At 47.3% G+C, this 13925-nt stretch overlaps 1 protein-coding gene across 2 annotated transcripts in view; it reads left to right on the forward strand.

The window, feature by feature from the left end:
* Adgrd1 (adhesion G protein-coupled receptor D1) overlaps positions 1-13925 on the forward strand; it is a 113193-nt gene that overhangs the window by 25373 nt on the left and 73895 nt on the right. For both annotated transcript variants that reach the window (XM_021187134.2, XM_021187135.2), the window contains 4 exons: positions 4253-4507; positions 7003-7058; positions 8109-8264; positions 12578-12637. In XM_021187134.2, coding sequence (XP_021042793.1) covers positions 4253-4507; positions 7003-7058; positions 8109-8264; positions 12578-12637 — 527 coding nt within the window. The remainder of the gene's footprint in view (positions 1-4252; positions 4508-7002; positions 7059-8108; positions 8265-12577; positions 12638-13925) is intronic.

Consider the following 13925-nt stretch of genomic DNA (forward strand, 5'->3'; position numbering starts at 1 on the left):
CCGTAAAGCCCGTTCCCCGCTGTAAAGCCAGTTCTTGATGCCAACAATAACAGTAGCAAAATTACAGTTATGAAGTAACAATGAAAATGATTTTATGGAGGGGGGTGGTCATCTCAACATGAGGAACTGTATTAAAGGGTTACAGCATTGATTGAGGTTGAGAACAATGTTTTTGAAGCAGCTCAGCGTCCTATTCTGGCCCCTTTGAAGGAGGTGGCACAGCCTGTTAAGACTTCCGGCCAGGTGCTAACCCTGTGCTTTGGAGCTTTATAGACCCTGTATCTGTATTGTATTCAACCACTTTTGTTCCATTTCTTCATTTGTAACACAAGAAGAGTAACAGTTACGATTTTTTCGGTGAGAGACAGAAGCCTGATGGATCAAAGGAGTCTTCAACAATAGGGCTCGGAATCTTTGGAGACTTGGCTTTGCTTTGTGGGCGTCTGTGGGCTTGCTTCAACTGATCTCATAGCTCCTCCTCTGCAAGGTGGGGAAACACAGCTAGGGAAGATATCAAATTTCTGGATTCTCTCCCACTCCCAAGGCTGGAAACACTTTTTTGCTTTCCTGCTTATGGAGGCTCCATTTAAATCTCAGGGATGGCTCTCAGTGAGGACCGCTTGTGGTCAAGGTTTCCTAGGTAACAGCTCATCTTCCCCCCCCCCCAACCCCCCATGGGCCTTGGGCCTGTGGCAAGCATCAGGCATCTAGCAGGTTCTTTGAAACTGAACATGTGCTGTTTTCCAAACCAGGGATGCCGAGAGAGACTTGTAAACATCCTCTCCTCATCTGCTCCTCATTTGTTCACTGGAGGGCTTTGCTATTCTCACTTTCAAAGTCAAGCACAATAACGCTTTGGCCCTGCATAGGATCCAAGTGTTCTTCAGAGCGTCAAAATTACTAAAGTGTTACACAATCCCCAGCAGGAAGCTCTGACGGAATCACTGGCAGTCCACAGTGACCCATGGGCACTGTGTGTCCCTTCAGAGGGGGGCTGCCCTGTGTCATCTTTGCCAACCCCAGGAGGATGTCTTACACCAAGGCTTAAAAACAGAGGAGGTCCTTTGGAGGCCAGTCTTCCTGTGGATGAGAAGGGGCAACCTAGAGTTTTCCTAAGGAGGTTTCTGATGGAGTCAGGAGGCTGGCTATTAGTCATTGTGCCACCCCATGTTGGTTAATATCCTATATGCTATGTCAGGCCAGGCCTTTGGATGGTTTGGTGGCTCCTGCCCTGTGAGTTTTGAGATTGTCAATGACCTTCTGAGTGAGTTGCGACTTTATGTCAAAAGTCAGATCTTTCAAGTTCCCATTGGAAACAAAAGAGAATGGTGGCCCCAGCTTCAGCTTTTTAGTGGCAGGAGGGGGAAGGGGAGCGGCCTCCTAGGATGAGCACCCACCTTCCTATGCCACCTCGTCAGCACAGTGGCCTGCCCTCAGTGAAACCAGGCTCCCACTCTGCCTCTTCATTGGCTCTGCAGACCAGGTGCGTGGACTCTAGTCTGGCATGACCGTGCTCTTGCCCTGGGCAGTCTCCATGTTTTAAAGGATTAAAAACCCATAGTGAAATTGAGTCCAAGGAACAGAGGGCTCCCAGGGGCCTCCCACCTCTGCGCATGGCCAACCTCCTCACAGCAGCATCCAACCCCTGCACTGTGATTCAGTATTGAACCACACGAATGCATGACCAACCCCACCCCTGCAGCACCCACCCCCTGCACTATGTAATGGGCCACACTGATGCATGGCCAACCTCAGCCCTGTAACACCCACCCCTGGACTATGTAATGGGCCACACTGATGCATGGCCAACCTCACCCCTGCCGCACCCACCCCCTGGACTATGTAATGGGCCCACCCCTGCATGATGCTTCAGAGATGTGGCACCCTAATGTGTGCGTGTTTGGGGGGATGGACATCAGGGTCCATTTCTGATGTTATACATTTTATCTATTGGGGGAGGAGTCTGTTTTGAGCTTTGACCTTTTTAACCTATCTTTAAGTGAGGTGTTCATTTGATTACTGTGAGTTTTGAGAACATTTTGCCCATTTGGTGTAACAGTATCCACTGAAGATATTCCCCCCCCCCCAGCCCATGGCTGGCCTTTTCAATCTGTGCCCAGGTTCTTTCACAGAGCAGACATTTTCAGTTTTAATGTGAGACCAGACCAGCTTATCATATTCTATTCTGGATCATGCTTTTTCTGATACACACACACACACACACACACACACACACACACACACACACACACACACACGTGCAGCATCAAGGGGCTGGAGAGACGGCCCCAGTTGTTTAAAAGTGCTTGCTGCTTTTCCAGAGGATCTGAGTTCAATTCCCAGCACCTACCTGGCAGTTCACGACCGTCTGCAAGTTCAGTTCTAGGGACTCTGATGGTCTGATGCAGTACCATGGGCACTGCATGCATATGGTACGCAGACATACAGAGGCAAGACAGTTTTATGTCAACTTGACCCAAGCTAGAGTCATCAAAGAGGAGGGAGTTTCAAATGAGGAAATGGCTCTATGAAAGGAAGATATTAGGCAAGCCTGTAGGGCATTTTTAAAAAATTAGTGATTGATTAGGAGGGCCCAGCCCAATATAGATGGTACTATCCCTGGGCTGGTGATCCTAGTTTCTATACTATAGCAAGCTGAGCAAGGAAGGGGGAGCAAGACAGTAAGCAGCATCCCTCCATGGCCTCTGCATCAGCTCCTGCCTCCAGATAAGGCAATACCCATACACACAGGGTAGAACAAACAAACAAACAAACAAATAAACAGTTTTTTTTTTTAAAGTCTGACTCAACCTCAGGGTTAGTCTAGACTTCTCTCTTTATATCTCTTTACAGCTCTGCATTTGGTATTTATATCTACCACCTACTTTGAATTAGTGTTGGAGATGAGCATGGGGGTCCTGATTCATTTATTAATAGCTTTGCATCTGGGCCTCTGGGTTTCCCAGCCTCCTGGGTTGCAGAGACTGAATTTGTTCCACTGAGCTGGCTCTGCTCCTGTCAGATATCAGCAGATGGCATCTGTATTGTTCTACCTTCGGGCTGTCTGCTCTGTCCCTCTGATCTATCTGTTTGTATCCCCAACACCACATGGCTTCATTTACCAACCCAAGCTTGTTCAACCTCTGGTCACTGTAAAACATTACTTCCTGCAAAGCTCATGCTTGAGAACCTTGCTATTGAAATGCACAAAGGATCTCACCATGTTTTAGGTATGTTTACAGTTTTGCATGGTTCCCCATTCATGGCTATTCTTAGCTGCAAGAGGCTGCACGCACTCCACAGGTCTCAGTTGGGCAGGCCATTTTTTTTAGCCTCAAAGGGACGCCATCTGGGCCCTCTAACTCTGTTTTTCCCCTATACTGTGTGACTTCCCTTAGCATTTGTCTCTCTGTATAGTTTTTAGACTCAAAAGATGGCACTGCAAAGGATAACTGGGGCTTGGGGTTTGGGTTAGTTTGAATTGCATTGAGTCTACAGGTCAGACCAGGGTAGGCTGGCCCCTTAACAGCATGGAGTTCTCCTGTCTATGAACATGGGCTATCTCTCTAGACATTGAATTCTTTCCTCATTTTTGTAGAACAGTCTTCCTCAGTTGTGTGTGTGCGTGCATGTCCATGCACACATGAGCACGCACACACACTCACGCACACATGCACTTATGATTCCCATGACTGTGTGAGTATGTACATCTATACACACACTCCCTATGTTCATTACTGTCAATCTGGAAGACAACTTTGACTTCTGTCCCTTAGCCTTTTACCCACCAGTCATGTGACTATCGCATGAGCATTTCAGGAGTTGCTTTTATTAATAACAAAGATACCTTTGTTCTGTCCCTTTCAGCCCTTGTGCCTCTTTCCCTGCCTATTGTAATAGGGGGGACTGGGATGGGGGATGTCCTTGGCTAGTTCTGGAGCACACTAAGATTTTTTTCAACTAGGATTGGGACCTTTTAAACAAGTCTTTTATTACCTTTGATTGTAGGTGTTTACATTTCTGACCATTGTGTTAAAGTAATAAAGAGTTTCTTAAATGGCTTTTGGAATTTGGGGGTGGAAGCAAAGATCGTGTATGCCAAAGGACTAAGGGTTATGCTATAATCCATAGTTGGATTCACTGAGGTCAAGGGTGATCGATTATCACATGAAGGGAAGATGTGCTTAGGAACTTGGGAAGCTCATGTAGAACTTATTGGCTATGCTCAGGATGTATCTTTACTCTCTCCCAGGTCCTTACTGGACTCATGTCCTGTTCACGTGGAAATCCAAGGAGGGCCTGAAGGTCTATGTCAATGGGACTCTGAGCACCTCGGACCCCAGCGGGAAAGTGTCTCACACCTACGGGGATCCCCATGTCAACCTGGTCATAGGGTCAGAGCAGGACCAGACCAAGCGTTACGAGAATGGAGCTTTCGATGAATTCATCATCTGGGAACGGGCGCTGACTCCCGACGAGATCAAGATGTACTTTACAGCTGCCATCGGTCAGTGCATCGGACAGCTGTGCGTGGATCTGGGGTCTGCACCTCGAGACACTCAACACAGGGTTCCTCAAGACCCTTCAGCTCTCCAGCCCTTGTCATGGCAGATGTGAGCTGTGTCTTAATGACTCTTATAAGTAGAGTCATGCTTCCGAACACCTGTTGCCTGAGATAAATGAGGGAACAGTTCCCTGGCGACACACTGAGATTAATATTCCTAGATCCCTGCAGGCTCCGCGGGGCACAAAAAGGCTGATTACAGACGTTTCAGTGGCAAATATTCAGGTCCTTAACAAACGTCTCCCATGTACATGTCCCGTGTATGTTCTCTCTGCTGGGCCTCAGACCATAAAGTATCTCCTTGCTCAATTACAGGTGGTCGCTCAGAATGGGGACCTCTAGGCAGAGGGACATGGTTTCATTCTTCATTTTGCTATGGGATTTTTAAAAAGCTTTAATAAATTCATTCACATAACATCTGTGTAACCATTTAAAGTGAGCAAATTAAAAAAAAAATAGGGCAAGAATGATAGCTCAGTAAGTAAAGTGCTCGCCTCTCAAACACAAGGACCTGAGTTCAAATCCCAAGGGCCACATTTAAAAAGCAGGGTGTGGCAAGAGGTGCTTATAATCCCAGCACAGGGGAGGCAGAGACAGGAAGAGCTCTTAGACTCACTGTCCAGCCAGCCTCCCTTTTTCAGTGAGTCCCAGGTCCTAGTTTTTTTTTTTTTTTTTTTTTTTTAAAAGTAGACATCTCCTTAGAGATGACCCTGAGGTTGACCTCCGCTTCTATAGGCACACACAAAAATAAAATGACAAGGTAAACAATTTGATAGTATAGAACAAATTCACAGGTGTGCAACCATAGTCTCTATACCGTTTTCAGATAGTTCAGCGTCCCTAAGGGACAGCCATGTCGCTGCTTCTCCCAACTTCTGCCGCCGACCTATTTCTCGTCTCTGAGGTTCACCTGCTGTAGATATTCCATACAAACGCCATCACTTATTGATGCCTAGAAAGGCAGGATGTTCCTCCAGCAATCCCAGGCCCTACCACTCGAGTGGGGAGCAGCACTTGGGCAGAGGTGGAGAGAGGAGAGGGCCAGGTCCAGATGGTGAGATCTCAGTGATTACATCTGTGAAACGTAGGAGCACGGCCATCTGCCAGATGACCCCGTAGCAGGAATCGCATGGTGACTGAGCCAGACCAAGGCATGGTAGAATCCCACTTCTCATCTCTGTCTCATGTGACCACTCCATGGTACACAGGGGAAGCTCCATGGCAGACAGGACACAAACACTTGGCATGGCTGCCCTGTAAGTGCTTGGCTCCTGAGCGATGAATGTCGCTGGATCTTGGAGCACAAAGTGATTTGGGTAGGGGGGGGAGGGGTCCAGCTTCACATCACCAGCCAGCTTACCCTACCCAGTCCCCAGGGACTCATCACTCTTGAGCCAGCCAGGGTGATGATGTCATTTCCTCAGGTCACCCAAAGCAACCTCAAGACATTTCCCGAAAAATGAGGTCAATCAAGTATCAAAGAGAAGTCTGTGTTCTCATCGGGAGACAAGGGAAATAGAAAGAATCGGCGAGGCACAGGCAGGGAGAGGCCAGCGGAGGCTTCGTCTTTGACCTTGAACGTCTTATGGGGAATGGCTCATAACTGACCATGGTCATCAGTAGAGAGTATAACCAGGCTCCTCACAGTAGTGCCGGCGCCTCCACTACTTTGTGAGTAGTGTCTGGTCTACCTGAGTCTAGCGCATGAGTTTCTTTCACGATACAACAAAAGACCAGACAGAAGCTACTTCCTCAAGTAGGATTGATTTATATTGGCTCATGATTTCAGAGGGTTCATTCAGCTGGTGGCCAATGGGTCCCATACATTTGAATGGGACATCACAGCCAAAAAAAAAAAAATGGGACATCTCTTCACACCACAGGAAGTGGGCAGGGATAAATAAACCCTCGGTGACTCGTCCCTAGTAACGCCAGCTTCTCCAGCTAGGCGCTGCCTCCAGGGTTTCCAGAGCCCTTCTAAGAATAGTGTCACCAGCTGGGGACCTCGTGTTCCAGTGTGGGAGATGCTTCTGATTCACACTGTAGCACCTAGTGATTAAGAGTCCCAAGTTTTATCTGTAATGAGTCTGGGTGCCCGTGAAAGCTATTTCTCATTCCTTCTTTGTTTGAAATTCGTGAGACCTTGCATAAAATCATCCTTTTTATGTGATGGCTTGCATGAACGGTGTTCAGAAGCAATTTACAATATAAATGGAAAAATAATTTCTGCTGGGAAAAATCCATATAATCTACATTTTAGGCTGATTTATGAGCCCTTTATCTTCCCAGCAACATCCGTACTCAAAACATCCCGTGCCTCTCTGTAGGGCGCGCCTCAAGCTGGTAAATTCTGAATAAGGACAGATCTCCGTGGGGATGACAAAGGGTGACTTAGCCTCCATTGAAGCACTTGGTTTGGTTTGCTTTTTATCTTTCAGGTAAACACGTTCTGTTGTCTTCCACACTGCCGGCGATGCCCACAGCACACACCGTGGTGAGCATAACCTTTACCCTTTTCCCTGTGCATGAGTTATTTTTCATAAATCGGACAAAATCTCCGAGCAGACCACCCAAGGGAGAGGGGTTTCCAGTCCGTTGTGCGCTGGGCGAATTGCTGAGGGCCCAAGACAAGGCAGAACCGTGGTAGAAACCCAAGTGGAGGAAGGGCTCTTACTCCATCTCTGTAGCAACCAGGAAGTGGAGGTGGGGGTCAGGAGGCTGGGGAGGCGGAGGGGAATGAGAGTCTGAGGGGAATGCATCCCTCAATGGCACATTCTCTTTTCTCCACCTAGATGCACTGTCTACTGCTCATACTACAACATACAAACTCATCAATGGGTTTGATCCATTGATGAGTGAGCACCCTGCCATGACCCAATCGCCTCTTCATAGTGCCAGGGGTCGGAGGTCAAAACTTTATAACACAGGAGGCTCTGTGAACCGTACTTCAATTTCAAACCACAACCCCACCCTCTCACTGTAGTGTTGGCTTCTGATGTGTGCCAGCAGGCCCAGCGTCCTATCCTGAACGAACTAATGAAGGGGAAGGGAGCCAGTTTCAGGGCAGTACTTGGTGCCCAGAGTGGTTGGAAGAAGGACCCTCCCCGCCCCCGTCCTGTTCCTTGGAATGCTAGGAGGAAAGGAAATTCTTGGGAGCTGGTGACCCCGAATTGGTTTCCTCTTTCCTGAGACCCAAACCTTCTCAGTGGCTTCCTTTGGTAGCTTTTCCTCTGATGTCGGAGAAATGGGTTGATTCATAGAGAGTGTGCCTGCTTCAACTTAGCTTCTGTACCTAGAATGTCCAGTGAGTGTCTGGACTCTCATCCACTTGGATTCAGGACTTCATCTTTCAAACGGTCCTTGTTTCACAAGGGGGCTGAGAGGATGCGATACTGTCCTGTGCAGATTCTTCACCGAAGCGTCCATGTATGGGACCAGTCTTGGCACTCTCCCTACCGGCTCAGAGCCAGGGATCACCCTGGGTTTCTATAGAATGTCTTGGTTTCAGTTCCTAGCAGGAAGCCATGTGGCTACTGTCTTTCAGACACCCACAGACGCCTACCACCCTATCATCACCAACCTGACCGAGGAGAGAAAACGCTTCCAGAGACTGGGAGCTGTGCTGAGATACCTTCAAAATGTGTCCCTCAGCTTGCCCAATAAATCCCTCTCAGAGGAAACTGCGCTGAACCTCACAGAGGTAAATCTCCTGGTGCCTTTGGCTAGTGGGTTAGGGCTGATGCACGGCTGGACCATGGAGTAGAGAGTTAGATGGCTGGTTAGATGATTCAGGAGTTAAGAACACTTGCTGACTTTACAGAGGACTCGAATTCGGTTCCTAGTGCCCGGTTTAGGTGGCTCACAGCCATCTATAATTCCAGATCCGTAGGATAAAATAATCTCTTTTGGCTTCTATGGGCACCTACACACATCTGGCATATAAGCACACACACACACACACACACACACACACACACACACACACACACATACATACACACACACACATCTTTAAAAAAAAAAAAAGGCAAGAATAAGAGCCTTGCCTTTCAGGGTTTAGGCTGCTTGTAAACAGGCATTTAGAGCTGTTCCAGCCAGCTTCGTGCTGCTCAGTGAAGCCTCCTTGAGCTGGAAATTGGATCCGCATTTCACTTGCCCAGCCTCTAACCTTTCTGGTCCACCTCCCTGGCTTTCCAGAGCCAATTGGTCTTGCAGCTCATGGTCTCAAGACTGATGTCTCCTCGGCAAGAAGGAAGAGGTGGAGTGGGGGATGTTGACTACTGTGGTCAGAGCATCTATGAGTGTGGTACTTAGGATATTAACGTCCCTTTCTTCATTCCTTCCAACAGTCCCCAGGTAGAGGGAAAAGCTCGGTGGCTTTGCTCTTTGTCTGTTACTTCCTCTTTATCTCTCTGCTAAACCTCACAGAATCAGAGACTGCAAATCCAGATGCCTCTGAGAGTCAGTAATCCAAGTCATGGATCCAATGGGCAGGACCAGCAGGCAGGCAGTGGACCCGTGGGGAGTAGCACCCAGCTACTCAAAGCTTTCCCGTTTCAACCTTCAGCTTCGTCTTTTCCGATTTAGCAAGGGGAGCCCTGAGCCTTGAAAGCATGGCTGGAATTTTAATCAGAAATGTGTACAGATCAAATGAAAGGCAACTCGAGACTGAGTGAGCTCAGTCGTCATCGACTTGAGGCCCCCACACAGCCTTGGCTGACCCTGGTGCCTTGGGGACAAATCAGACAGAAAGGCTCCCAGCGCGTCTCAACTCTGACACAACAGGAAACAAAATTTCTAGGCAGTCATTGTCCAGCTTTCCATAGTGTCCTGGCTCTTAACCATCAGCAAAGGCCCAGTACAATGGCCAGGGGCTGCTTCCTAGACTGTGCAAGTAGTGGCTGTCAGTCGTGTGTGCTCCTAAGTAGTTCATGTACAGAGACTAGTGACCCACCTATAAGATTCACACTGGAGTCCCTAGCCTTGAACACAAGAACTGTAAAATATCTTGACAATTGGCAACAACAAAAATCTATGTGGTCTTCATGTTGGAATAATATTTTTATGAGTTGGATCAAGTAAATAAAATATACTATTTAGTTGATTTAACCCTCCCCCTCATATGCATAGCTGATTGGAAATATAAAGGTATGTATGGCAGCACACACGTATAGTCCCCAAACCTGGAAAACTGAGACAGAAGGATTTTGAGCCTACATCATGAGGTCCTGTCCAAACAAACAAACCAAGGAAAGAATCAGAATGGACTGTTGCTGTTGTGGTTCATTCATTTCTGTTCTCAGATCTGCTCTGTGTCCCTCAGGCCAAATGTGACCCATGCATGGCCTCGTATTTTAGGAACATATGGCCACCACTCACTTATGCACAGTCTAGCCTGCTTCTGCATACTATGGTGGAGTTGAAGGTCTAGCCTGACAACCCGAAGTCCTAATTTTGTGGCTCTTAAGAAAAATCTTAGCCGGGCGTGGTGGCGCACGCCTTTAATCCCAGCACTCGGGAGGCAGAGGCAGGCGGATTTCTGAGTTCGAGGCCAGCCTGGTCTACACAGTGAGCTCCAGGACAGCCAGGGCTATACAGAGAAACCATGTCTCGAAAAAAAAAGAAAGAAAGAAAAATCTTGAGGGCTACGGATGTGGCCCATTGGGAAGAGTGCTTACCCAACAGGCATGAAGTCCTGGGTTTGATCCCCAGCACTGCATAGACCGAGGGTGGTGGTGCACCCCTGTCACCGCAGCACTTGGGAGGCAGAGAGAGGAGGATCAGAAGTTCAAGGCCATCCTTGGCCTCAGTCATTCTATGTACAGTGAGTTTGAGGCCAGCCTGGGCTATATGAGGCCTTATGGAAGAGGAGGAGGAAGAAAGGAGGGAGAGGTGGGGAGGAGGAGGGAGAGGAGGAGGGGGAATAGGAGGAGGAGAAGAAGGGGAGGGAGAAGAGGAAGAAAAGAAGGAAGAGGGAGGAGGAGGAGGAGGGGGAGGAAGAAGGAGAAGAGGAAAGGGAATAGGAGGAGGAGAAGAAGGGGAAGGAGAGGAGGAAGAAAAGAAGAAAGAGGGGAAGGAGGAGGGAGAGGGAGGAGGGGGAGGGAGGAGGAAGAGGAGGAGGGGGCGGAGGAGGGAGAGGAAACGGCATAGAAATAAGGAATAAAAGAAAATGCTTGCCAATCTGCTCAGGGAGAGAAAGCACGAACATTTTGCAGTCATTAGTTAAGCCCTCGCACTTTAGAGTATTAATAAACAGCTGTGGAATGAAGATGAATGGGAGAAGGGAGCTTTGATAATGCATTCTGCACATACTTAGTGCCTTTGTGGAGGAGGGATAGGATTTTGTTGGCCGTGGCCGCCTCATGGTTCTCAACCTATGGGTCACAACCCCTTCAGCAACCCTCGCACTCCAAAAAAAAAAAAAAAAAAAATATATATATATATATATATATATATATATATATATATATGCTTTCATTATGATTCACAACAGTAGCAAAATGACAGGTATGAGGTAGTGATGAACATAATGGTATGGTTAAGGATCACCACAGCAGGAGGGACTGTATTAAAGGGTGGAAACACTAGAAAGGTTGAGAACCACTAGGTAGAGGAAACAGAGGAGAGCGAATCTGCCTTCAAGTTTGAGTCTGGGTTCTGAAAAGACAGACAGATAAGGCGTCGTGCAGTAGGGAGGGGTGGGGATTGAGGTGAACTTCACTGAAGCAGTTACCCTGCTCAGCTTTGCTCAGAGGTTGCGTGGAATGCTGCCATGCTATGGGATGCTGCCATGCTACGGGATGCTGTCATGCTATGGGATGCTGTCATGCTATGGGATGCTGTCATGCTATGGGATGCTGTCATGCTATGGGATGCTGTCATGCTATGGAATGCTGTTATGCTATGTGGTGTGCTAACTAATGCCTCTTTTCAAATGATATGGGAAAACCAGTTTTCACTTATCTCTCCCTACTTGAAAATGCTAAAATTTAATTTTATTGTTTTGGAACAAGAATGAGTTAAACCAAGTTTTACAGTGACTGACTGAGGGGCATAAGTTGCTTCTGCTTTGTTGAGGTGATTTTCAGCAGGCATTAGTGTCAGGTTTCATGAATGTGATAATTCACTCAATCCATCACTCATCAATCTATCTGTTTATACATCCATCTACCTATCACTTCACCCAGTCATCCATCCATCATCCACCCATCCATCTACTCATCCATCCATCTAGCCACTCATCTATCCATTTAGCCATCCACTCATGCACCCATTTATCCATCCACCCATCATCCATTTATTCATTCATTCATCCATACTTCCATCCATCCACTCATCTATCCATCTAGCCACTCATCCATTTACCCATCCATATATATATCCATTTATCCATCCATCCATCCATCCATCCATCCATCCATCCATCTCTCCATCTACTCATGCATGCATCCATCCATCCATTCATCCACTCATCCATCCATTCATTGATAGGACATGCTGGGGCCTGTCACTTGGATGTCCACATCCTGATCACTGACTATACAAGGTTTCCACAAAACACAAAAGAGACAGCATCTATAGGATATAGCCCAAGGCCAGTGAGATAGCTCAGTGATTAAAGCATTTGACCCACAACCCTGAAGATCTGAGTTCAGATCCCCAGAATCCATATAATGCTGAACGGACATGGAAACCTGCATATAATTCCAATCTCAGAAGGCAGAGTCAGGATTTAGCCATAATGGCCAGCTCTGAGATTAGTTGAGAGATCTCAATGGATAAGGTGGATGAGCAATAGATGGTGATCACTGACATCATCCTTAGACTTCATAAGCACCCACATGCACTAATATGAAAGCGTGCCCATGTAAACACACACACACATACACAGATGGACACACACCACAAGTACAAGCCATCATTGCCTGCCACTGTGTGCGACACCAACAGCCAGCTGAGGAGACGTGGGAAGATGGGGTCTATGCTAAGCAGTGTTGTTCTGTTTACCTTTAGACCTTCTTAAGAACGGTGGGCGAGGTACTTCTACTGCCCAGCTGGACCCATGTATCAGAGGTAAGGAGGAGGATGCTTTGACCTTTAGCATGTGTGTACTGCGTGATGGCTATCTTTCTGCAATAGCATCCCTTGGCCCTAACTATCCCCCAAAAGGATAGTTATCTATCTCGGTCCTGATGTCTGAGACACTGAAGTTCATTTCCCTTGGACATGAAATGCACCCCAGGGTGCGGTGGGGGCCCGGGGACCCTCAGTCCTGTGCCACTCACTGCCTCTGCCTCTGGGAAAGGGAGCAGCTCTTCCCGAAGGCTGACCTTTGTCTGTCATTTCACACAGCGTTATTTTTTTTTTTTTTATATTCTGCATTCTTGAATAGCAAGAGCCATATTTGGCATTTTAAGATCAGCGGATTGAGTGCGAGACGGCAGAGCTCAAAAGTGTGCTTCATGATTAAAGAGAAAATGAAAGGCTTTTGTCCCCCTGCTCTCAAAATTCGAGAAGCAGAGCAGAGTGCTTTTCCTTGATTCCCAACCATCTTATTGATATTACTTCTTTAAAACATGAGCAGAGTCAATGAATAGTTGCGGCGATAAAAATACCTAAGATAAGAATCACCCGGGGACTTTCAGGCAAAGCGTGACAGTGAGCAGCCTCATATAACCCCACAGTCTGGTCCACAGCCCACTCACGCACATATAGTCTACAGACATCTGCTGGAACCTGCTTTTCTGTAATTTTATCAAGAACTTTTGCCAAGATGGGGTTGAAGAGAGAGCTCACAGGGATACACAAAAATGGAGTTCAGATCCCAGGCATCCACACAAATGCTGGGTGAACATGCCACCCTCCCCATAACTCCAACCTGAGAAGGCAGGGACAGGGGATCCCTGGAGCAAGATGTCTAGCTATATAGGGGTCTTCTCGGTTTGACTGAGAGACTCTGTCTCAATGAGTATGGCAGTAGAATGATTTAAGCCAATTTCATCATGAACGTCAGACCCCGCATGTATGCATGCGCATGTATGCATATATACCCACACATGCAAAAACATGCACACACATGTATATCACACACACACACACACACACAATAGGGAAAAGTGGAGAAAAGAACATTTGCCAATGTACTCTTTATTCTCAGCACCATTTTTGTCAAGTATAGGTCATGCTACAGTAACAACAGACCCACCTCACAGTGACTTAGCATAGTGGGTATTCGCCTCTCTAATATTCTGTCTATGCAGCGATTTAGAGTTCTCACACTCCACCCAGATTTTGTGCCACACATGGCTACAGGGTGCATTGAGAGAGAGAGAGAGAGAGAGAGAGAGAGAGAGAGAGAGAG

This window comes from Mus pahari, chromosome 23, assembly GCF_900095145.1.
Source record: "Mus pahari chromosome 23, PAHARI_EIJ_v1.1, whole genome shotgun sequence".
Classification (NCBI taxonomy): domain Eukaryota; kingdom Metazoa; phylum Chordata; class Mammalia; order Rodentia; family Muridae; genus Mus; species Mus pahari.